This window comes from Corvus hawaiiensis, chromosome 7 (genome assembly GCF_020740725.1).
Source record: "Corvus hawaiiensis isolate bCorHaw1 chromosome 7, bCorHaw1.pri.cur, whole genome shotgun sequence".
NCBI classification, from domain to species: domain Eukaryota; kingdom Metazoa; phylum Chordata; class Aves; order Passeriformes; family Corvidae; genus Corvus; species Corvus hawaiiensis.
The window spans coordinates 33681632-33707262 of NC_063219.1; the positions used below are offsets into that span (position 1 = coordinate 33681632).

Below are 25631 nucleotides of genomic sequence, written 5' to 3' on the forward strand. Positions count from 1 at the left end.
ATAGGTATATCTGCATACACAAAAGAGCTTGTTCTTATAAAAAAATCTAAAACAAATGCAGAACCATGCCAGGATTATACATTTCATTTCCCAGCATACAAATGAGGAACTAATTTAGTCTGGGCTGTTCATGCATTCTGCTTTTAACAAACATCCATATGCCAAATAGACCTTCCACATACTTCCCTGCTGGACTTTTTTTTCCTTTCAACTTGGTAGGGAACATTTGTGATCCTTATTCTACCAAATATATCTAAAGAATATATTTTGCTCAAGGCCTTCTATTTTATAATTTAAGAGAAACAAAATCAATTCATGGCTCTGGCAGTCTCGCTATTATGACAAGCATACATCTGTGCAAAAATACCCCAATCCCTAATTAATTACAGAATGCTATTAATATTTAAAAATGTAACATGGTTAATTTATTTAATTTTATAAACAGCCATATGAAGTTACTTTTTACAGACCACTTACTCATCTTTTTCCTGCAGTTTTGAAATCTGGGTAGTTTAGCATAGATACAGAGATATTTGCTTGTATCAAGATTATTTTCTGTTCAGATGGTTCCCAGTCCTTTATGTAATGACTTCAATAACTGAGGCTTGACACTTCACTCCTGACTCATGCAGCACTGATGAGCAGTGTTAATGGGAGTTTTTTCCAGTTAGAGGAAACAGGCTGAGAGTCATGTTCTTTAAAATTAATACTTTTTATGAATATATAATGCCAAAAACATCCCAGATCATATTTCTCATTTACCAGAGCACATCAAGTTGAGTTTAATTTTAAGTCAGCTTAGTAAATACTTCTGAAAAATATGCCTTGTCGGAGCTAAAATGGCTCATTGCTGAAAGAGATTTATTTATTGATCTGGTAAAGAGCTGCACATAAAATTACTATCAACTTTAATCAGATGAGGACAATCATTTTATATGTCTAATTAGTGGAACTAATAAAAAAAATCTTAGCAGGTATAAACTTCTGTGAGGCATTTATATTTGCTTGAAAGACTGTGATCAATCTTGATTTGAACAAGATTGAGACAAATCCTCCAATAAGCCCTGTTTCTACTGCAACTGGAACAAGTGTTCTAGCAGCTCTTCAGCCTTTTCCTGTGCATGTTCAGTACTTATAGTGGACATACATAGTCCATCAGGTTCATTTGTAATCTTTAAACTATCCTCTCTTACTTTTCTATGACCCTATCAAAAATACAAATTAAAAGGCAAACAGTAAAAACCTTGCTTTTCTCTATATTCATTTTTCAAATTGCTCTCACTCAGTCTGGTCCTGAAGAAGTAGCTTTAATAGCTGTGGTGTGACATGGGCATTGTACCGAGGAGCCAAAGGAAACAAGTGGTTCTCATTCACAGATAATACAATGGCAGCGCTTTTTGTGGCCTGTAACTACATCTGCACTGCTCACTGAACCCTCCGCGTTTATACTCAGCTAAAGAAAAGCATATTTGGCCAAAAATAAGATACATTTTTAATTGGTATCCCCGTGCGCATATTTAAACACCAATCCTTGGCAGAAATGCTCATCTGAAGCAGTACTGTGAGCTCTGTTATACAACTTGGTAGCCTTATATGGTTTTTATCTATGTTTTTGTGTGTTTTTTCACGCATAAGGTCACAGATAAGAAACCTCAGCTTTAGAGAGATATATGTGATATTACAGTGTTAGTTGGAAGCATCTGAGTACCTGTGGTGACCGAATGACTCCTAATTTCCAAAACTCAGTTCTACTCTACCTCATTCAGCCTCAGCTTCAAATACTAAGGGAACTAAAATGAATCAATGTTTGCATGGATTCTACAAATTTATCCTATACATCCAGCAGTGCTGTAGAGATGTAGAAAAAAAAAAAAAACCAAGAAAACACCACCCCAGCAAAACCAAACACTGATGAAGAGACAAGAGGCAGGCTTTAGTGGCTAATAGCACAAAACACCTTTTTGCTGAGTTTATGCATTGCCAGGATGGTAGGACCAGACAGGTGGATCAAGAAGCAAAGCAGAAGGAAGCCTCATGCTCTTACCACACCACATCACACCACACCACACCACACCACACCACACCACACCACACCACACCACACCACACCACACCACAGCAACCTCTAATCGTAGACTACAACAACAATTTTGAAAGATAATTAATTCCAAATACAGTCTATAACTCACATTAGCATCATAGACCAGAGGCAATGTTTGTTATGAGAAACTTCCAGAACGGGTTAAAATGGAGTTTCGGCCCCAAGACCTTCATTTTGGCTTATACCTTCATCCCCCTCGGGCCAAGTTGCTAAACCCTGGCAAGAAAAAGATGTTTGTGCAGAGCATGACCTTATTTAGTTGGGGTAGCATTTGATTTTTTTCTCGGCCTTCATTACTGTAATATCATACACAGGATTTTTCCTTTGTTTGCCATGCAACTTATTCCCCTAAGATTAGTCTTTTTCTAGTCAAGCAGTTTAAAGCTAATCACAGTTGTTATTTTAATCTGTGCTCACCATTAAGAATTCTCACAGAGCTATTTTGCTTGTTCATAATTAAGGCATCCCAATGGAAGTTCATGATTACAGCAAAAGCAACCTGTTTAATACTTGGCACCTCTTTAGTACACAGGCATTAAAACCAGGAGCACAGAAGCATGCTGATGCTGCTGATGAAAGCAGAGCAGATCTATTTAACAAAGTCTGTTTTGAATATAGAGCGTTGCAGAAATGCAATGCAATCCTCATGTGAATTTCTGGTCCCTCCCCTCTGTGTTTTACATTAGTGTAATAAGGTAAGGAAGTGCTGTTGGAGCTTCATTAATTTATTACATATCAGTCATGTCTGAAGTGCAGCATATCCTCATGCATTCACCAAGGCAGACTGAAGTGTTGGTCCTGGTTCTAGTAGCACTACCAATAAAATTCCCTGGACAGGTCTCAAGACCAGGGTCTGACCTTTGCTTATTCAGACAAGCACCCTATGCTGAATTATGACTTCTTTCTTCTGTTAAGAGAATTAGTAATTGCTGCCACTGATCTGTGTGTCAAGACTTAAAAATTATTATCCACCATCAAGTCAATTAGCAAAGACTGCAGGAGCAAATTTTTGCTTCTGATATTGATTGTCCATGTGATTCTGCCATGAAAATTATACATAGGAATGCCCATTAGCTGAACTAAAGCATTAAATAACTAGGTAAGAAACAACATTGCTGGGGGATTCCCCTCCCCTGACCCAACTCTGTCCTGTCTAAAGCTATTTCCAGACAGAACAGAGTAGAGAAATCCAAAATAATTTTTTTTTTCTTTTAACTGATACATGGAGGTGCACAACCACTCATGCATCACCTTCTGTGGTAAATGTTGGTGATTTACATTGATGGGGTGAAATTTGTCTCACATTGGGTAAATGTGTTTTTTTCCCTGAGAAATAGGGAAATCACTGACAAGTGGTTAATATGTTAGTAAAGACTGCATCTTCACAAACTAGTGAGGTACCTTCACTCGTTGTGGTCAAGGTTTCAAGAAAAAGGCATCTGAAGCTGGGCTAAAGGTCTGCTTTAGTGGAAAGCAATAAAACATGACCTAACCATAGCCAGTCCTCCTGGGACAGCAATTACAGCAATAAATGTTCCACAGCAGATGCTAATGTCATGTGTAAACAGTCATCCTCTAAAGTGAAAAGAAATTTTGGCCCCCACATGTCTTTTAGGGTCCCATTGTATGTGTGGAAATGTAAAGGAAATGTAAAATTGATATGCACACCATGGCATTTGGTTTAGTCTCCTCTGCTTCGGCCTGGGCACTATAAATCTGTCCTGGCTGTGAGTGAGGCTGGAGGAGCTAAATGGGCAGAATTTGTGTGTGTCAGTTTTATGGGCTCACCCCGAGTACAGTGCAGGTTATCGGTCAATGTCAGGTTCAGCGCCCAGTGACCCACTGGGTTCACATCATGGCAGTCACAAATCAAGAGCATAATGAAGGCTGAGGAGAGGGCTCTGCTGATTTATTAGGACATCTGTCTGGCTGTAGACAGCCCAGCACTGCCCCTGTATAGTGCCAGCTATTAGCATAATCCTCACCATGAATCTTCTTAGAGATTTGAAAGAGAGGAATAAAGTGTTCAAAGAAGACTGGCTAAACCAGAAGGGTTTTTCTTGTAGTGCTCGTTACCAGTCTTAACTTTTTATGCCAACACCCCATAAAAATAATAATAAAAATAAATAATATTAAAAATAAATTAATTTTAGTTTTCCAAAACCTTTGAATTTTCAGAACACATCTGTGTCTGTTTATAATAAAGTCACTACCCCTGCTACTTTTCAAAGACTTTTTAATATTTTAATTTTTTATTATTCATTTATATTTAACCACAGCAGTGTCATGTGCATATAATGTTATCACCTTCATTCTTGCAAAGTTAGTCTCCTGAGTTCTGTAATGTTAAATGAAAACTTCAATTTTTTTGTGTCAATTATTTTGCCTACTTTTTAGGAAAAGCAGACATTAAGCACAAACTTTCTGAGTTTGTCTCTAAGAGTCAATATCATAATGCTGTACGCTGTAAATGCCATGATACTACTTTATATTGTATAGGTCAAAAAGTTTGTGAGGTGCAGAACAACTAACACTGGTTAAGAGCAAAAAAGAGCAAAGCTGCTCTTTTTTTGTACGTGAGAGGCATTCATCTGAAAAATCAGACAGATCATTACTTCTCCCTTGATCAAAACTAAGGTGAAATAGGTTTCAGTCTATGAAGATTAAATTATTCCCTGAAAATTCTTTTATATTTGACTGTGTATTTTAAAAGACTGTCACTGTTCATATGTCTTCAGAAAAAGGAAGTTAAATATCACATAAAAAAAAATTGCTGTGAATTTTGAAGGAATTTTGTCACTGGTAGTATTTGATTTCCTTTGTATTAAATGTTATGTTAGACAGGATTTGAGCAGTTACCAGATTTGCTGTAGGCAGGGTAGAAACACCCACCAGCATGTGGCAATCCCTGCTTTGCTTAAACCAGGGTGAAGTCTGGGCAACATGAACAGAGAAGAAATAGAAAATCCAGACTCTCAAGACACCGCAAAATTGTAAACCTGTATTTATTTTAGTTTCAAAACTTTCAATTGGTCATGCTGCTATGCTGGTTTTTTTGGCTAGATTTTGTGTGCCATTCAATGAAAACACTTATATTCAAGGATATTTCTGAAGTTCAGTCCAATTAAAAGTATCTGAAGTAGAGTTAGCATCCACTGCCTAGAAACTTTAACGTGAATAAACCTGTGCATGTGTGCAACTGCCCTGATTTGATTCGTGTGTGCCCTGCTTATTTCATGTGGTAAGATTTGGTCCCTGCAAAGAATTAAAAAATGGAGAAATTGAATACCCAATCCTTTCTTTGAATTCAAAAATGGAAACTATGGATTGCAGTAACTTTTCCTAAATAGCAACATAAATATATGTGTGCACAGTACTCGCCTCCATAAATTCCAGCGTTGTTCTTCCAGCTGAGTCACTAAATGCTCTATGTATTTGTTGGAGTCCATATATTCCTAAATGAAAAAAAAATATTAAAACATTAGTTTTTCAGTGTTCAAAGCATTTGTATAATTTTGAGTAAAAACCAGTCAGAGTCAGTTTGTGGAGTGCACTTAGATTTTGCTCCCAAAGTTATCCCATGTACATAGAAATCACAGTGATGTAAAAATCTAGATTAAATCCACATTTGGATTTATATCACATGAACAGGGCAGAAGCCCAATGCACTCTTCAGAGATTTTTTGAGAAAAAGACAAGAGGCACTGAGGATACACAAGCAGCACATTATAAATTCATATCGATATTCTAAGCCCAGAACAATCTTCTCTGGATCCAGACTGAAAAAATAACTTCCCAGCAGTGCAGTCACTGTTTTGGTGCACATTTTGTTTACTTTAGATATAAATCACAGTGAACTGAATACTTGACTCAAATATTTATTTCATGGACAGTATGAAAAATACTATAGCCTGTACCCTATTTGAAAATGAAGCTATAACTCAGCTCCTACATTATTTTCCAGTCCAACTTTTGCAGATGCAATAACTTGCAATATCAGCTCTATGGAACCTCCTGTACTTGTATCTAGACAGAATTTCTGATAAATAATCTTGACCAGATGAACAATTCTGATTTTTTTCCTATTGAAGCCTATTCTTTAAACCCAATGCAAAGAGATGATGTTTAGTCTCAGCAGAGAAATCTGTCAGTAATAGAAATACACCACCTCATTTCCAGGAGGAAGGCAACATCAGTGTTATTTATATCAAATATTTCAGAATGAGCCCACAAAATAACGTGATATGATATATTTGTTTGACAGCAGTACCAACACAGTCACATTACTATTATTCTGAAAGCCTATCAGTAATAATATAACTTTTCTGAAATATCTCACCAAAGCAAAAATATGTCTCAAACCTCATACTTCAGGAAATAGCAAGTGTTGGAGTACTACATGGAAAAGAATCCATCTTCACTTTCTGGAGACAAAAGCTCCACTTTTATAGCTCCACTGTTTTACCTTTGGACTCATCACAGAACCACTTTGTGGGTTTCCTGTTTGTATTAGAAGTTGTTTCTTTACTCTTATTTTTTCTTTTGTGTACAAATATGGATTTTTGTTGCAAAGTAGTTGTTTCTTCTGAGCTATTTATCTTCATGGCCAGGAATATGAGACAGCCACTACAGGGACAGTACATCATCATTTCTTCTCAAGGTGAAGATAAATGTTAGCTGATTTTAAGGATCATAATTTATGTATAAATGCACACGTTTATTTTTCAGTACTGGAATTGTTCCAAGTGATTCTGTGTTTCTGACCACAGTAATTATTTCCTTGTTAGAGGAAAGAGAGAGAGAGGAAGGGAGGGAGGGAGAGTGGTCCTGCAAAGGCACCAGGAAAGGTCCCTGGCACAGACAGGAAGCAAGAGTACGACTCTGTTCCCAAGGAGCCTCTGCAAAAGCATCTCAGCTATATCCTGTTCAAACTGCATGGCTTGAAAAGCTTTGGGTATTGTAAAATTTTCCATTAAACTCTGTGGTTACTCCTAGTTTAAATTTCATTCTAACCGCTGTAAATAGAAGTATCTTGTAGCTGTTTCCTTCAGAACACATTAAATAATGTAAATCCTGGGAAACACCATGAACTTCAGTGGCAATTAAGCAGGAAGCTTCTTCTAAGCTAATTCTAGTAAAATCATTCTGCAATACACATATATTAGAATTCAGAAAATATATTCCGTGCAAATATATAATGATGATTAGTTGCAGTACCAAGTTCTTTAAAACAAGTTGCCTATTTTACTTTATATTTTTTTACTACAACAAATCTGGCATAAATTAGTATTAATACCTTTACATCTTTTTAATGTAATATTAAACAATATTCCTGATTTATTCATCAGTGCACTTTGCCCTACAGGCAAAGATAGGATCAGCAATTTTATTCTGCATAATTCTACCATGATAATATAAAAACCTCATTCTGAAGCAATTTTCTTAAAAATGTTTTCTGGAAATAAGGACAATGGGGAAAAAGAAAGCACTGTGCTTATCCTATATGACTGCTGCCTTAATGTTAAGGTTTTCCTGTGACAAATCAGAAATATTATTCTGTTTCTCTTTAAAAACCTGCAACCTAGGAGTATGTGATCTGTCAGTGTCCAAAAGTGATGTAAAAAAATCAACCATGATTTGATCATGGTTAGCAGCACCTCCTTTCTTCTGGCACATTCATGTGCCAGCTGTGTCCAGAGCAAGCCATCTGCTTCAGACAAGGCCTCTGTCCCCAAGCCCAGGTTTCTGCTCTCTTCTCTTATCAGCTCTCCCAATAAGACAAATTCTGCCATCCCTGGATCAGGACCCAGTGTTATCATTTTGTCAGTGTGAAGCAAATAGCAAACAGTCACTTGAGATTTAGAACAACTTCGTGATTTGGAATAACTTGGCACATTCAGTGACAGCAGAAAATGTGAATGAAACCCCAAAGTAATCACAGTGGTTTACGGTTGGACCCAATGACCTTAAAGGTCTTTTCCAACCTGAATGATTCTCTGACTTTATGTTCAATGGGACAATGTATACAGTTCATTAAAGCACTTCACAGTGCCCAATAGATCACCTCTGGAAGGGAAATACAGCTATTCTGTAGCTTCCTTGGAGCTCTGTCATATGAATGCTTGTGCCCTGCAGACTCTGAGTAGCATGGATATCTGTGGAGTCTGAAAGAGCATCGTTTTCTGATATAAGGGTAAAAATCATTTAGGTAGACATGATGGTGCAAATATTAGATACTAATGAGACAGACCAGTCAAAGGGGAGAAAGGCTGTAAAAGCATAGCAGCCCCAGGGTTTCAAAAGGGGGTCACAATTCTTCCTGTTCCCCCTAGAACAATGGACACTGAGCACCTGCAAAGCAGCAGGGGGTAAAGCTGTGTAAGGCCAAGTCAATATTTCTGAAATGATGCAGCATCTTTAATCTGAAGTTGTAGACTCCAAATTAGTGTATTTATGTACATTTGATACTGTTACATAGCGACTGTGCTGGTTGTAGAATTGCCGTCCATGCTGTTATCCACACCTGGACTAGACCTCAGCAGCCTGCACTGTGCTGGCTCTGCTTGGAGTCTCACTCCTACCCCCAGCCATGCCTCACAACTTGCAGGATTACTGAGAAGTTCATTATTTAAACAAACAAACAAACAAAAAATTAAAGTATTTTTCAGAATAATGAGTGAAACCTGTCCCTTTTCTTCTGAATTAGTTACCTTGCAGCCATGAGAAACTCACTCCTCTATCTATCTTCCTGTGATGGCATATAACTACACTGTTTTAAGGAAAAAACCCCTTCTGTAATATGTTTAAATGCAGGAGCAAATCTTTCTAACAGCTGCATGTACTCCGGCATGCAGGAGGAGATGGCATGCAAATATCACATACCAGCTCATCTAATTTAGAGAGCATTAGAGAACTGCTCTACCCAAATCGTTGCTGATTTGAGTTGAAGCTCAAACCTAGAAATATACCTAAATATGGTTTGTGGACAGAACTAAATATCTCATTTTGCAATGCTTAATTGTTTTGCTAGTTTTTTAGGGTTTTATTTTTATTTTCTTTGTTAGCTGGATGGCTGTCAGGAAAAAACAGGGAAGAGAAAGGAAATGAAATGCCTCCACTGAGGCCCGGGATCCACTGCTCGGTATTTTGGTTGGTTACGTGGGTATTTGTTCTGGCATATCCCTGTTGTTGTGCTGGGCATGGTATCAAAAATTATCCAGCACACAGAACATTTTCCCATCCATTGTTACAGAGCAAACCCTTAGAGCAACCTTAGGCTCCCAGCACAGGAGTCTCCCTCGCTGGAAGCTGGAGGTGATAAATTCAAGCCAAAGAAATAGCACGTAGGCTCTGCCTCTCTTAAGGAACTTGCACAGCTTGGTATCAAAGAGAGTTTAATGAGCTTAGCGAGATGTGAAAAGGATTAAGGATACCAGCAAATCGCTTGATTACGTACTTAATTCAATAGGGCTACTCATGAGCTGCAGGCTCGCCTGCGCTGCACTGGGGAGCAGGGCCATGGGCTGGGACTGGCCCTTCCTGCAGCACGGACACCCCAGCTCGCCCAGACCCACACACCTCAGCCAGGCACGCGGGGACACGGCCACTGTCCCCCTGCCACCACTCTCCTGTCCTGAACGAGGTCCCAGCACAGGGCCTCGTGCGTGGCTGGGATGCCTGGGCTGTGCAGAAAACAGGGACACTGGGACAGAGACTAGGCTGGCACTCATGTTCCTGCGGACCAGTTTTGAAGCAGGGCTGAGACGTAAACATATTCAGCCCTGTACAGCCCAGACAAAGTTTCCCATTCCCCTCCCCAGCACATCTAATTCCACTCCCAGTTTGGCTGGGACAGACTCTGTGCAGACAGCCCCAGCCTGCTCTTCCACAACACTACCCCTTGATTCCCCTAATATTTGTGTTAGGAACCAGGGAGGAAAGCACCAGCACGGATTCAGGCTCCTGTGCTCCACAGAGGAAGACATTGGTCACTGGGGAGCAGAGAAAAACCAAATGAACAACGGGATAAGTGCACAGATAAGTTCCTCTGAGTGTCTGGAGCCATCCAGCCCTGCAGACAGGGAGCTCCACAGAGAGCCCACAATCATCTGCTACAGTTCAGGAAGTCACATTTTCACAGAGAAAGGTTATTAGAAATCAAACAACAACAAAGCTGTCTGCAGCCAAACAGCAGACTGTTGCAATTAGGAAATGATGTTAGCAAAGCAACAAGGGGGACATCTAAGCTGTTACACTGAGTGTGGAGACACAAGTCATTTTTGAAGGATCTTGGAAGAGTGCCCTAGGGTAAAGCTTTAAATCTAGGGAGGGTGACTTCAGAGAATATTATAACTTTTGTAAAATATTTATTTTTGTTTTTATCCTGCTGCATAAACCTTGGATAGAAAACAGACTTTTTTCCAGCAGCCTAAGAGGACACACATATATATTTATAGATAGATATATTTATTTTATTGTCTTGTCTAGAGAATGTTTCTCATGTCCAAAAGCAATATCAATGAGAATTGAGTGAGGTTTCGGTTGCACACTAAAAAGAAACAAGATATAAAAAAAAACCCTTTAGGATTAGTATTTTTTCACTCCTTTCAATACCAGACCTGGATAGACTGCTCACCTTTGGTCCTAAATAGCAATGAAAGGTAGACTGTGTGGCTTAAGAAAATAATATCTTTTGAAACTGCCATTATTGCTGTTTTATTATTTTCCTACATGATTTCAGCATGTTATTTTAATTGTTGGGTTTATTAATAACTGGCATGAAAGTGTACATTGAGAGCCTCTGCAGTGGAGCAGAAGGCTGGCAAGAGCCCTCGTGCACATTACACCATTATGGAAAAAGCAGTAATGATTATTTTAATAAATATGTTGAGCAAATTTCTTAATTGTTCAAAATCACTTAAGCCTCAGTGAACAGTTCATATTACATCTCAACTGCAGTGATTAAAACTGATTTCCAATTCATCTGAAGCCAGTTGTTTTCATAAAAAATCAGCTGGGTTTTCCTCCTGCTGCTGCTTGGCTTCCGCTTTGCACCCTATTAACCGGCACCATCCACAGACAGCAGCAGAGTTTAATAAAGCCTGAAATAGCACAAGCTCGTTAACTGATGGACAGATTCTGCACCCTGTGTTCTCTGAGGACAGGGATGCAGGGATAGTTCTCAGGGGAATGCTATCCAGCTCTGCAGCTGGCACACAGAGCCCTGCTGCATTTGGGTTTTTGCCAGTTTGTCCCTAAAGAAGTTCAGTCTCTGGGATAACAGTGCTTCTCAGTGACACTGATGTTGGAGTTCTTTCCCCACAAGGAAGAGAATGGGGAGAGAATGCTGCAGTTTTATGCTGTCTTCCAGTAAGACAATTTCTAGGAGCAAATCTCCTGTCTCAGGCAGGCATGTGCAGGAGAAATGTGGGGACCAGTACTCTGCAAGAGCTCTTCCGTGGCTTGTGTCCTGGGGTGACTGTAGGATACTGTATTCTCTATCGTCTGCCCTATGCCAGACATGAATCTTGTGCCTTCCCGTGTCTTTAAGCTGTTTCTTAGGAGAGCAGGGAGAGAAGCCAGGTGAATTTTTTCGGAGTGGTTTGTATCTCAAGGACATATACACTCCCCTTCATTCCCTCACTGCTGCAGCAGAGCGGAGAAAAGAACTTTTGCCATGCCTACAAAGGACTTTGAATTTTACCATGTTCTCTCCACAGCAAGAGGTTTTATTATTTAGCATTATTCTTTTTCTGTGCCTGTGTGCACTCTGCTTGTAAAATAAATAACTTTTTTTTTTCACTTTCCTCTGAGGAATTTCTTTCTGAACCTGATCGGGGAGAGGCTGTTGAAATCTGCCTTCTATCAGAGGATACATTCACTTCAGACATTCCTCCAAATTTGTCTCAAACCAGGACAGCTTACTAGGCCAGTAGACCATGAGCTGGAAGGTGCAGAACAGATTTGGTAGGAACCACCACCACCACCATTCAGATTTCCAGGTGCTTGGCTGTTTTGGATTGTTGCAATTTTTTTCCCTATGAAAATAGCATGGAAATCTTGTCATTTCTGCTAAATATTGAGCAAATTATTCCATTTGGCTGTAGAAGAAAAAGAAACTGGACATTTTGTCCATCAGGAAAATCCATGCTGGTTTTAGCTGACTTTTTTCCTCTGAAAATATAAATCAGTAAAAGCAAATGCAAAACATTACCTGAGTCATTAGAGTCATCTTGAAATAGAAAAGGATGATATCGTAGCAGGACAGTTTGCTTTTATTAGTCATCCTCTTAAGCTGTGGAGCTTTTAACACCCATCAACAGCTTCATTGAGCAATACATCCCTACAGCACTGACACGTGGCTGTCCTTTATTTGGATGTGGATCCAAAACAGTCTCCATAAAGGCTGACTATCCATGGATACCCATCTATCCCGAGGTTCAAGTGGCTGGGTAGGGCCTGACGCTCAGTGGCAGTCAGGAGCAGGAGCTGCAGCAGGTGCAGGTAATGGTGCAGATCATGGGCTGCGTTCACCAGCACTTGTCCCAGAGGAAGGAAAACACCAATTACTCTTTGAGCTTCTAACATGCCAAAAAAATCAAGACCACTGGACCAGCCAAAGATTTCAGCAGAAAATGGGAAAAATTTGCTTTTTGGCCAGGAAGAGGAATGAATATGGACGAGCAGGTTGTACCAGAGCACCCTGGCTGTCTCCTGAGCAGGTTTGGGGTTGCTCTCCCAATTACTGCAGCTTATGGAAAATTCTTTTCCTCAGTGAGTATAAAACCTCTCCGTACAGTGAAACATAAAACTAATGGAAAAAGTGAGCTTTAGCATTGTGGTACATGTGAGAGTTCCTGGTTGCTGGAAGTTATTGATGACCATGTGTAAGTTAAGGAGGTGTCAGAGAGACACAAATGTTTATAGCCCATCAATTCCACAAATGAAAAGGTGACAGTGTTATTTAAGGCAACAGGAATTTGCTATTTAGCTAAAACAGATATCCAGAGTTTAAAAAAAAAAAAAAGAGTGTAGGAAGATGTGCAGATTTTATGAGTCTGCTGCTATGCAGTGTGTATATTTACACGAAATAATTAGCTGTAGTCTTGTTTATGTCAAATCCAATTTACATTAATAAACTTCACCCAGCAAAGACTCTGATGCTGTAAGAAAATGCCCAGAAATGTTAGCAGCTTTAAAAAATGCAGAGTAAACACTGGAGCATTTAATTAATCAATTTCTGACATTACCAAGTAATTAAAATTTCTGAATCATTTTTTGAATGTTTTTTATGAATATAAATCAACCACAACACATGGAAGAACTGCTGGTGGGAGGCATTTGACTTACATAGACGTATGGCACTTGCATGTGACTCCCACTGTCTAGAGAAGACAAGGAGTTACAACAAGGATGGAAAAACATTCATAGGATCTATTGCAGAGTTGGGAAAATTGAATTCTAAGGTTATTACAGACGTTTGGGATTCACAAATAAAGATGCTTCATAGTCAGAATGTATCAGGCTTTTTATCTCACTTGGAATAACCACTGTCATCTATCCAACAATGAGTATCTCAGGACCTCAAGTTTTTGCTACCATTTTCTGCAGTTGCTTTGTTATCACTCGTCCTCATGTTTATTCTGGCAGCCTCTGGTGAGGAGCAATGTGCATACATGTAATTCAAGCCCATCTTCATATGGTTTTATTTACACTTAAAAACAACCTAAGAAACAAACAAACAGTAGATGCTCATTCATTCAATCATTAAAAGTCAATAGCAAAAATTATGCAATATACGCTATATAGGATGGCCTGGTTTGCAGAGCACCTTGAAGACCATTTAGTTCTAACACCCCTGATGTGGATAGAGACACCCTTCACTGGACCAGGTTGCTCAGAGCTCCATCCAACCTGGCCTTGAACACTTCCAGGGATGGGGCAGCCATAGCTTCTCTGGGCAACCTGTGCCAGGGCCTCCTAATATCAAACCTCAACCTAATCTCTTTCAGTTTGAATCTACTCTCCCTTGTCCTGTCACTCCATGGTCTTGTAAAAAGTCCCTCTCTGTCCTTCTTGTAGGCTTCATTCACATATATAAAATATCTGAATGTGAGGTTAAAAATCCAACACAGTGCTACAGACACATCAATCTGATGATGTTGAAATATGTCCAAGCATCAGTGGACAAAACAAGGTGAGAAAAAGTTCTGAAGATTTCCAGCTTCCAACCACCACTCTAAGCACAAGGGTAACCTGAGGTTTAGAAAAACTCAAATTACCGACCCTTGAGGGTTTTTATGGATGGAAAGCAGGGAATCTGGAGATGAGCAGAGAGAAGGTGATGTATGGCACCACAGGCTGGGACCCCTTTTCCAGACAGATTTCTCTTGCTTTCTCCAACCATCCCTCTTTTGTCCACCTGCCACCACGCTCTGCTCTAACCACAAACATTTCCACACAGAGGAGAGAACTGGTTATGGCACACTTTGAGAATTAATCTCTATGTCGCTGTCTCTGTTTGCAACGTCTCGCCTGTGCGTATCTATAGTCAAGAAAAAATTGTCTCCGAGTTAATAATGTAGCATTGCTCAGAAAATCTCAGAAGCTGCTTCCAGCACTCCACCCCTTCCTGGTATGCTGAATTTAGTGGGACTGCTTACATCCATCCATCTCATCTGCATGATACATAAACACAAGCACACAGAAAAATGACCGAACATGCAAATAAATATGCTCCTAAACATCCCGTTAATTTTTCACTCTGTGCACAGAGAAAAAAGAAATTAATCAGAAGCTAACACACAAATATATCTCTGCATTTTCATACTTTATTACAAACAAAGCAGGAGCTGTGCTCACAGGGAGCTCTGTCAGCTCATGGTCTGCCTGAAGCACGTTTACTGTCACTGTCATTACCAGGACTTGCATCAGATTCAGCTTTGGGTATTGACTGATTGTAGGACACAACTGAGTCTAAGGTATGAATCAGTTATAAACTGTTGCCCAAATCACAATTTTTCTTCAACTCACTAATTTCCATGAGATATCCAAGAAAATAAAAACCTTCATGGATGCAACAGGACTGGCCCTGCTCGTAGGTATTTGAAGGTAGGCAAATAAAAAAAAAAAAAAATTCTGCAACATTCTATGTATTTTCTTGTAAGTAACTATTCCGTTCCATATGGGAGGGAGCTGGACTGTTCCACAAAGCAGGTTTCTCATGAGGAGCTGACAGTCCCCCCTGCGCAGGACAGGCAGGCAGCGCGATGGAACCTGACTTTCTGGGTCAGGGGATTAATCATAAGAAGTTTGGCATTTCCTAAGTGGTGTGTAGGCTAGACAGCATCATGTGATCCTGGCTGGAGATAAATTTTTAGTGTATCAGGGATTTAGTGAAAGTGGATTTAGTGGAAGGAAAATGTTTCACTGTAATGGTAAGCTATAAGCAGAGAGTTCAGTAAAGTCCCAGAAAGGAAATAAGAACTGGAATATTTGTGTCAGCAAACAGCATACAGGCATTCACTTATGTTGTGTAGGCCTGTTAAATACTTAAGCCAAAGCAGTGCCTTTAGTTACAGACACTAATTCCCAGTAAAATCTGGGTGGAACAGAAAGCACAAAAGCACTGCAAGGACAATTTCTTGTTGGGCTGCAACTCCAACCCTGTCATCCCCACCAACGCTATAAAAACTCACAGCCATTGGTACCAGTCTGGGACAGTGGAAATTTGCCTTGGCAAGGTTAAAAAACTCATGGGCTAAATGGGAGATGCCCAGTGGTACCAGGAGCGCTGTCGGGGTGCATTTCCCGGGGTGAATATGGATGCCAGTCTTTGAGTTTAATGCATAGGGGTAACTGAGCCTAATACAAAGCCTTTCATAAAATAGGAATTGGTAGTTTTTCCTCTTTACTTATGTTGCAAAGAAAAACTCCCTCTTCAAATCCTGTATACTACAGTTGTATTAATAATCATTATTATCTTGTGCTTTTATAAGCAATCTGACACACTATTAATGCTTTGTCTCCTGAACATTTGTGCCTCCAGTATGCCATGTATGACAGCTCCTAAACAACCATAATGATGCTGCTCAATTTAACAAGAATCTATTTCCTTTTCATAAAAATTAAAGTGAACCTTTAATTTCATTCAGCATTACACAATTCACAGGTACAATGTAGTAGCAGTGAAATCAGAGCTTTAATTTAGTTCCTGGTTAATATTAATAATTTTTTTGCAGTTGAATATTGCTGCCCTGAATTGCAGATCCATCTCAAATGTTATGTGCCTAAAGATATTAGTTGCAGTTCTTGCAAAGCATTCTGTTTATTCAAATCAGACTGAAACAAACACAAACTGTAGCATGAAAGGCTGGAAAATATTTGCTTAGATAAATATTCATTGTTGGCTTCTATGCAGGATATCTAGAGACAATTCAGATTACATGACAGCTTTTTGTTTTATACACCATCTTGCCAGTTAGCATTCAAAAATGTAACTCTAAAAATGCCTTTAATTTTATGTGTGATATACAAAGTGATGTACTTAGCTGTCCATGCTTCTTACACATGAATCTTTCAATCCACAGGGAACTTAATAGGAATTAACAGTGGAAATATAAGCATAAATCTTTATATTTCTGGTAATATAATTTTGTCGTTAACTGCAGCTTACTGGAAAAGTTCTTTGTGATATTTAACTGAATTACATTTTAAAGATCTTTATCATCATCAACTGGAAAATCTATGGCAACAAGTGATGTGTCCTGTTAGTGTACCCGCTGCTCTACTGCCACCATTGTGATGCTTAGACAGTGTCTCTGTCTTGGGAACCAGAGGCAGAGACACAATTTCCTGCAGAAGCCTTGGCTCTCATTGTTCCGAGACAGAGAGGGCAAATTAAAAAACCCACCATGCATCAATCCTGTACCTAAAGGCATTTTTTTTCACATGCAGGTGACATCTCGTTTCCAGTGTGCAAGGGTGTTACGGGTCTGCTTCAGCTGGAATCATGCTCACCTTGAGGGAATTAACTGAGGCCATGTCAGTCCAAAATGAACATAGATGAGATTCAGAAAGTAATCAGGTTTTCCTCTCTATGGTTAATGGATGATTTTTAGAGTAATGGGACAAAAAGAATTTCCAACACTGGTTTGAAGAAGTGTCATTTGGGGATAGTAATTATTGTACATAAGCACTCTGGAATGCACTGGCCTCTTGCTATTATCTAGCATTTGTTAAGCATCTCATGTTTCTGAGTATTCAAAACTAGCAGCAATAATTGATGTACAACAGAGGGGCTGATATTCTGCATCTGAACTGTGTACGTGCTCCCTGCGTGACTCACAGGCAGTTTATTGTATGATCTTCACAAAAGCTAATGATTTAGATTCATTTCCATAAGCCTTAGATCAGAAATACCAAGCTTATATGAAATCACAGAAGGAAAAACTCCAAAACAACAACTTCAAAAAACTTGAAAAGTTAAGAGAGGTTCCAGGCCAGAAAGTGCTTTTTTCCCTTTCAAACCTACATCATCTACACCAACATGCCCTTCACAGGCATTATTTTTGAAAGAGTTGATTAGTGTTGAAGGCTCTGCCCTGCCCCACAGCTCAGGCAGGGCAGGTCCCCCAGACGCCCAGCTCCCATCAGAAGTCTCAATGGCAGGAATTTCTCATGTCTCACTCCTCACATAAAGAGAGGCCCACCAGGTAAGTGTGGTTTTCAGGTGTTACACACATCAAGAGAGCCATAAAACCGAGCTGCTGCCCCCAGTGAGCCATGCTCATGTCATGTTGCGTGGCTTTGCTGTGAGAAGTGCTGAACATCTTCAGGTCTCCTTGATGCTGCAGAATTAAACTTATTCAGGGGAGAAAAACCAATTTCCAAACTTTAGATACAGTCCTTAATCATTAATTTAAAAAACATTTCCATAGCCATCAACTTGACAGTATCTAAATGAAAAGACTGAAAATCTCTTGTTTTCCAACAGGAAATGTATTCAAGGATTGGCATTTCACATGTATAGAGAAATTTACAATAATCGTGTCCTGATGACAAGTCTAGGAAAGGATTTACATCTAATAGGAACGATCTAATTTATCTTTCATACAGTAATACCCAGTGGCTATTGTGAACATTTTATTATGAAGGAAATTAAAGACAACACAAGAAAATTAATGTTTTAAGGGAAAGTCGTATGGTCCATTTAACTCTTCTTTTGACTGTCCACATAATGTAATGAGTTAATTTGCTTCTTTTCCTATGCTTGAGTAACAGAAATAACACTTTTCATAAATCAGCTACAAAAGCTTTAAGAAGAAAAGCAAGCTAGTCAGTATAAAGCCTTTGAATTACTTCTATATAAATGCATATCACCAGTAGTTCTGCAACTTCTCTCTTGTAACGGCAAAAGCCCTTACATTTTAATACAATATTTTAATACTTTAATAACAACCTTCCTCCTCTTTTCCTTTCCAACTTTTTTTAGTTTAGACCAAACACTTCACTGCACAACAGTACTACCCCATTTGTATAGGACTCAGTGGAAATTTTGTTACAAACAAGTGTCACACAGTCCTTGCTTGGATGTGGAGACAGTGGCACACTATGAAAGCAGGGAAAAGACTCTTAGTAGGAAGGTGCCTCAATATTTCATGATCAAAGACTTTTAGGGAGCCACTCTAAAGTTTGCAGTTGAGCAGAGCCATTCCTCTTGTCTCACCTCCCTTTTTCCCATGTACCCTTTATTACTGAGTCTTGTAAAACAAAATTGTTCCACCCAAAGGTTTCTGTGGTAGCAGTGAAGGGACAGAGCCTCAGGAGAGGTCTCCATGCACCTGGGATGTGACTCAGGCCCTAGACCTGGCATCCCAATCAGTTCTCCTGCTGCAGCCTCTCTTGATGAGGATGCCTGGGGTAGGATTTTGGACAATGCCTAATCCTGCAGTGTTTACTTAATCAAACAAATCTCAGGGCTCAGTATGGCCTGGGTCTTTCAGTCCAGCCACTTTTGCCTGTGTGTCGTGACCCACTACACTGTGTCACTCCAGTTGTTGGAAGGAAAAGCACAAATCACAAAGGAATCAAAACAACACAGTGTTAGATGGAGCATTTAAACAGCTAAAGATAGGCACCTAATGAGATTTTAATGGGAATGTGCTCATTCTGCTTCCTTGGAGGTTTCTGAAATGCTTTTTGGTAAATTTTCAAAACTGTCTCCCCATTCCTTCCTGTGTATCCAACTGCTTTGCTTTTCTTTTTCTGAGAGGGGGAGGGCAAGGAAGCCCAGCATATAAATTCCTTTCCTTGCATTCATACTGAATAAGGTGAAGAAAAATTTCCTTTGTACATATTTGAAAGACCCAATCACTTATGTGGATAGCAGAATTCCCCCTTATATTACTTTGGATTCATGCATCAGGTGCCTGGGGCCAGAAGGACATGATGAATATGAGAGTATCTGTCTAGCCACAAAGTAAATATGGTGCACAGGAGGATTAAGACAAGGCAAACGAGTCTGTTGTTTCAGACTGCAAAACTTTTCAGGCTCTCCTGCAATGCCAAAAAAAGTTAAGAAGTTCACAGAGATTATTGGACTGATCTGCATACCAGGGGAAACTGAGTCACCGAACAAGTGCCTTTCTCTGAGTCACCCTGGCAGGACCATGGGCGAAAACAAGACAACCTCAGCCCTTCCAGTCCTTTAGTCTGGTTACATCCTAACCTGACATTCAAAAGCTGCCAGGCGTGGTTGTGCATTACACATACACACACATGTACAAAAATAGCTCATTCAAAAAGTGTTTATTTAGTTCAGATCCTGTGACTTAATCTTACAGCCTTGAAAACTGGAGAGGCCTTTTCCATAAGGGAGTCACGCAATCAGCTCCAGAGACATCTCAGGCACAAGTGATTTTTTGCTGCTTTGGCAGATTGCATTGCCTGTGCTAGTATGTGTCAGCTGATAAGTCTCAAGCCATATTGAATCGTTTTATCTTTCAAATTTTGGTGAAAAAGAACTTTAGATTATTTGTCTCCTAAAATGCTCCTGATTAGAGCTCTGCTTTCAAATCCAATACTAAGTTATCAATCATGGCAGTTTTCTGCTTTCCACAAATCAATAATTATTCATTTAGTCCTGATTAGTGCTGCGTGAGGAAAACCTTTGTTTTAAAAAAGGCAGCATTCAATTCTTAGCAGATATAGTACATCATAAATGTAGCTTGGAGTTGGAATTATGTGGGTACCATTCTCCTGGGAGATCTGAGGATTTCCTCCACATCTAATTTTTAAATTATAGCACTGATATGCTCTAACTGCTTTATCTGAAAAACACGAGGCACATATTAATATCCATCAAGAGGAAACTCTTGAACATGACTGCAAACTCAGAAGTATTTACTAACCTATAATCTTTATGGAAGCACTAATTAGTTTCATAATTATTATTTTTATGCCCTCAAAGCCTTGGGAAAGTTTTCTAGTGGATAGCACTGCAATTCCAGTGACACCTGAGCACAATTCTAGGCTGGATTTCACCATTTCTACTGCCAATTTACATCATTCTTTTCGTCACCATGTACTAGCTCACAGAGAGGCAGTCAGATGTGGAGCCCAGCTACGCTGCTCTTCATGCCTTGACCACCCCAAGGTCAGCAGAAAACCTCAATCTAACAAGGCTACAGGGAGGACTGAGCTTGAGAATGAGCTCCAGGATTAGGGTCTGTGCAGACAGCAGCAGGGAAAGGGATGCAGTGTGATATCAGTATCAGATATTCAGTAGGAGAGGTGTAGTGTTATTGCTATCAATTAAGATGATAGAGCAGCATGTGTTTGCATTGCTGAGCGTGAAGAGCAGCATCAAAGCCCTTTCTGAGCCCACTCTCTCCCTGGACCAGCCTGTGGAGCTGCTGCCTTTTCTCACACCACCCAAGGCACACAAAAATGCTCCCTGCTCAGTCAAGGTGTGCTACACACAGCAAGAAAAAGGAACAAGAAAGAATTTCTTTCATTCTCTGAAATCGAAAAATTTCAGGTAATTTTCATTACTAAATGATATAATTATGGCACTTGTGGCTCAAGAACAATAAGCATAGACCTGTCAATTAATGTTTTGATTTTGTGCACTTAGAGGCTCGCTCATGACTGCAAACATCTTCTCCAAGACACAACTGGTGAGATTTCCCAGCTTCTCATCTATTTTCCTCCTGTTGCTCATGTTATGACTAAAAGCAGCAGGCTTATATTTTTCTCAGTGGGAAATACGTCACCTGCTGTTGAAAGAAAAGCAATTATTGTGTCCTCGCTAAATCTTGGGCCTATTTGTGTAGAGCTTTAGAGCTTAAAAATATAAACATCCTGCTCTGTGCCAGTGTAAGTGGTTAGACACTTTGGAATCCCAGCTGGGATCCCCCTGGATGTCACCTTCAGTGCCTGTTAAGCGCAGGGAAAGATGCCAAACCCGAGTGCCTTTCCCATAACTGTGTCTAATCACTGGAAAGTAGAAGTGAACGATGTGCTCCCAACTCCAGCACAGGACACCTCAAAACATTATGTTCTCCCTCTCCCCCCTTACTCCAGGAGTCAGTTAATACTTTTCAGCTTTACTGAAACAAGATTTATGTCTGCTCTGCATTTGAGCAGTTGTTTTCACTCCTTTTGTGTGTTTTTATGTGGCTATAAACCTGTCTGACGGAGGGACAGGTGTTTTATTTGCACACTGTCAGATGCTATTTCTCTGTGCAATCTCCTGTTATCAAACAGAAGAAGTCTCAGAATCAAAATGGGAAATAAAATAACTGGACATTTACATTTGCAGCTGGCCAAAAGCAATGAAGGAACCCAACTCACAAATTACATATATATGCATACACACACACGAAAGGATGTAGAGGTGCATGCTAAGAGACAGTAGTTCTTAATATACAAAGCTTGTTTCTCATGAGTCTGTTGCTATTTAGAAATTATTTTTCCCTATAGAAGTGAAGAAAACATATATAAACACTTGAAACAAAAAGGCCAGAAGTATGACTAAATTTAAGAAAAAAGTTAATCTTCCACTAGTTATGAAAGGAAGGTTCTAGCAGTACTGATCAGTATCTTAAGATTTAAGGAAGAGGATCTCAAATCAGTTATAGGGAGAGGATCAGCAGCCTCAGGACTGGGCATTATTTCAGGTAATAAAAGAATAGGGTTCTCAGTGTTTACCAACATGTAATGCCAGCCAATAATAATAACAGTCATGAAGAATTATTTTCCCTAATATATATTAAACAGTTACTTGACATTTAAAATAGGGATCATCTACAAACACATTTAGGAGGCATTGTCTATGTAACTGTGGGATTTTAGAAGAAAATACACCTTCATACATTGTTTTATTTCTAACAAAGCGTGCAAGTGCAAGCAGCACAGCCACTACATTTAGTGCTTCATATGAAAATACTAGAAGAGAACTCTCAATTTATAGGCATCTTCTAAGTATCTGTCTTGTGTTAACCATGTTGGATAGATCACAAAGGTCTAGAATCTGTTTACTCAGACAATAATTATACTTTTGCCATCCTCTATATCTTAACAAAACCACACAATTTTTCAATGAATGAACCCTATGCAAGCTTGCACTGAATAGAGAGGTTGAGATCATAGCACTCCCAAAATAAGTGAGAAACCTTCCCCATTCAGACACAGTGTGCAGGCTGCTCCTTCAGCAGCAGCTCAGAAACCAGTGATCTGTCAACCCTGCTGCTGCAATGCTATTAGAGGTGAAGATAAAATCGCTGTTTACTTGCTGATTGTGTTTGGCTGGATTCGGAAATTACCTGGATCCTTCTCCAGTTCTGAAGGCTGCAGGTGACATGTGTTACCCACTACACAGTGTACAACATTCATAGTAGGCTGCAATTTAGCATGTAAATCCATATATATAACGTGAAAATATGCAAGGAAAACGTTATGAAGAAAACCAGATTTGTGCTGCTTGTTAAAATAAAAAATTCCCAAATTCTATTTGCAGTGTTTTGCATCATGGACAGCCTTTCCTCACATTTGTTTTACAACAAGTGTACATGGTGTTGCATGAACATTGAGCGTATACTTTCCCAAATACACCAGTTCTTGCTGGCCAAGAATTTATCTGAGGTGAAGAAGGAATATTGCATAACAGACGAAATGCTTTCCTTCATGTGATCTGATAGAAACAAGGGCTTTTAGTTTTTCATGAGATTGAAACACTCTGCATATGCAGAGGTAACTGTTCAAAATTGCAGCCTATGAACTAAGTTGGTATTTAACAGCTTGACCTATAAAATCTTTCCTAAGCTGTGATACAGCATATGGTCTTTGCTGAGATGTACCAAAAGATTCAGTGATAATGTAAACACAAGGCTTCTTTCTTTCCAAATAATTTTGGACGTGAGCTGCCAAAATCTATAGCATATGGATGTATTTTCATTTAATTTAATTCTCTTTCATTTCATTTCATTTTTTATCCTCTGTTTCTCTTTTGTTTCTCTTTTCCTAAAACTCTCCAGAAAAGCTGACTTTTAATTCCAGAGTCAGTATTACACCCACTTTGATCAGTGAATCACAGACATTTCAGTCTGGCCTGTGAAAGTTCATGAGGTTCACTATGGCTCTCGAAATAGAACTTTGTATCCTCAGTTTCTAACTTTGTATGGCCTTCTAATGTTGTGTCACACTGAGTATCACACTCATATCTACAACAGATTTGTACTGAGACTACAGAAGAGAAATACTGTATTTCCCTTCTTTTGTCAGCTCTGAATGAAAGTGGTAGCAGACCTCTAATCCTTTCTCTATGGGCAGATGGCTGTTTGATGTATGTACTCATCTACAAACAAAATTCAGAAATTCATTTGGCTTTATCTTCATTCATTATATATTACTGGTCTCCCTTCATTTAACATCAAAAGTACAAGTAAGAGGACTGCCATTCTTTACGTTAATTATTCGGTTGATTATTCATGAATAATAACACTTCGAATTTATATCGTTCTTTACGTCCCTAAATTACTTTATAAATCTTGTTTCATCAAAAAACCTGAAACTTTTTACCAGAACATGCTTTCTAATAATAAGGTCTAACCAAAAGGAAAAAAGCCAGTGTCACAGTGTTATTTGGTATTTAGTGGTTTGAGGTACCAAAGCAACTGAGTGCATGAGCTTTGATGAGGTTTTGCATTTCACTCTCATGTCATAAATTCTTCTCTTCTGCATACATGGAAATAAGCAGGTTGCAAAGGGGATGAGATATGAAAGAGGAGGGAAGCATTATGCAAGTGAAGATTAATTTATTGAAGGATTTCATACCACACCTCCTGTTGCCTGACTGCCCAGAACAGGTCAAATACTGAACAAACTTCACCTGCATGGTGGTTCTATTGAGGGCTAACTATCCCCACTTTTGAGGGTAAAGACAAGCCATGGATAAATTGCATCCCTGTGGTTCTCCATACTCCATTCTGCTTGCCAAGAACCTGCTGCTGCTGTTTGGCAGGTTTTTGTTAACCAGTTCAGGGTAATTTTTTCCCAAGTCGGTGGCCCCCTGTCCCAACCTATGGAACTTACTGCACAAGTTTTCCTTGCCTAATTACTGCTAAATCACCCAAATAAAAGGCCATAAGTGATGACAGCAGGGACTCAAATGAGAACACTCACAAAGTTATAGATGTCAACAGAATTTCCTTTTAACAAGGGGAAAAAAATTCCGCAGAATGCTGGAGTGACATACCTCAGTGCCTGTGCAATCCACAGGTGTCCCCTGTGGGTGCAGGTGCACAGCTGGCAGCCTCAGTGCATTTTATGCCTGACACTGAGTGTCAACAACTTTCCCTTTACATTATTTCATGTAAATGAAACAGATTATATCACCGTGGTGTATTTTGTAGGAATTTCTAAGCATGGAGTTTATCCAAAATATATTTTGGATTTATTTCTCATCGTCTTTGTTTTAAGCAGATTTTATTGCTACAGTAGTTAGAGGTGTAAGTCTTGTGGCAGTCTGAGGCACATTAGCCAAAAGTCAAGTACTGTGAATGTCTTATTTCTTCCTGATGGCTGTTGGTGTTAGCTTGAACATTAACATGCAATAAACCCCTATGTTTAAAATAATTGTAACAATTTAATTGATAAGAAATAACTCAGGTGTCTAATTTCTGTTTTGCTTGATGGAAAATTTGGTCATTGACTCCACTGTCAGTAAAATGGTTGAAACAGCAAGGCCAGTAGCAATAGTCATGCAGTTCATCTGGACCATAAACACTTCAAAATTTTTACTTTGCCAAAAATGTTTTGATTAAATAAAAGTGATTTCCATTTAAAATAGCTATGCATTTCACCCTTATTATGGCTAAAGTGAATGCATTAGATCCTTGGCATCACAGAAAAGTCTATAAATGAATGAAGAGCCCATTTCAGCCACCTTGACATGATTAGTCTGTAGCACGAACTGTGCAATGTATCAATTGCACTATGATTTGCTGGAGAGCCTGGTATGTTACGGAAA

General features: G+C 39.3%; 1 protein-coding gene across 10 annotated transcripts in view; it reads right to left on the reverse strand.

The window, feature by feature from the left end:
• The window catches only part of NCKAP5 (NCK associated protein 5), a 379214-nt gene that overhangs the window by 229548 nt on the left and 124035 nt on the right, over positions 1-25631 (reverse strand). For all 10 annotated transcript variants that reach the window (XM_048309430.1, XM_048309431.1, XM_048309429.1 and 7 more), the window contains one exon: positions 5483-5556. In XM_048309430.1, coding sequence (XP_048165387.1) covers positions 5483-5556 — 74 coding nt within the window. The remainder of the gene's footprint in view (positions 1-5482; positions 5557-25631) is intronic.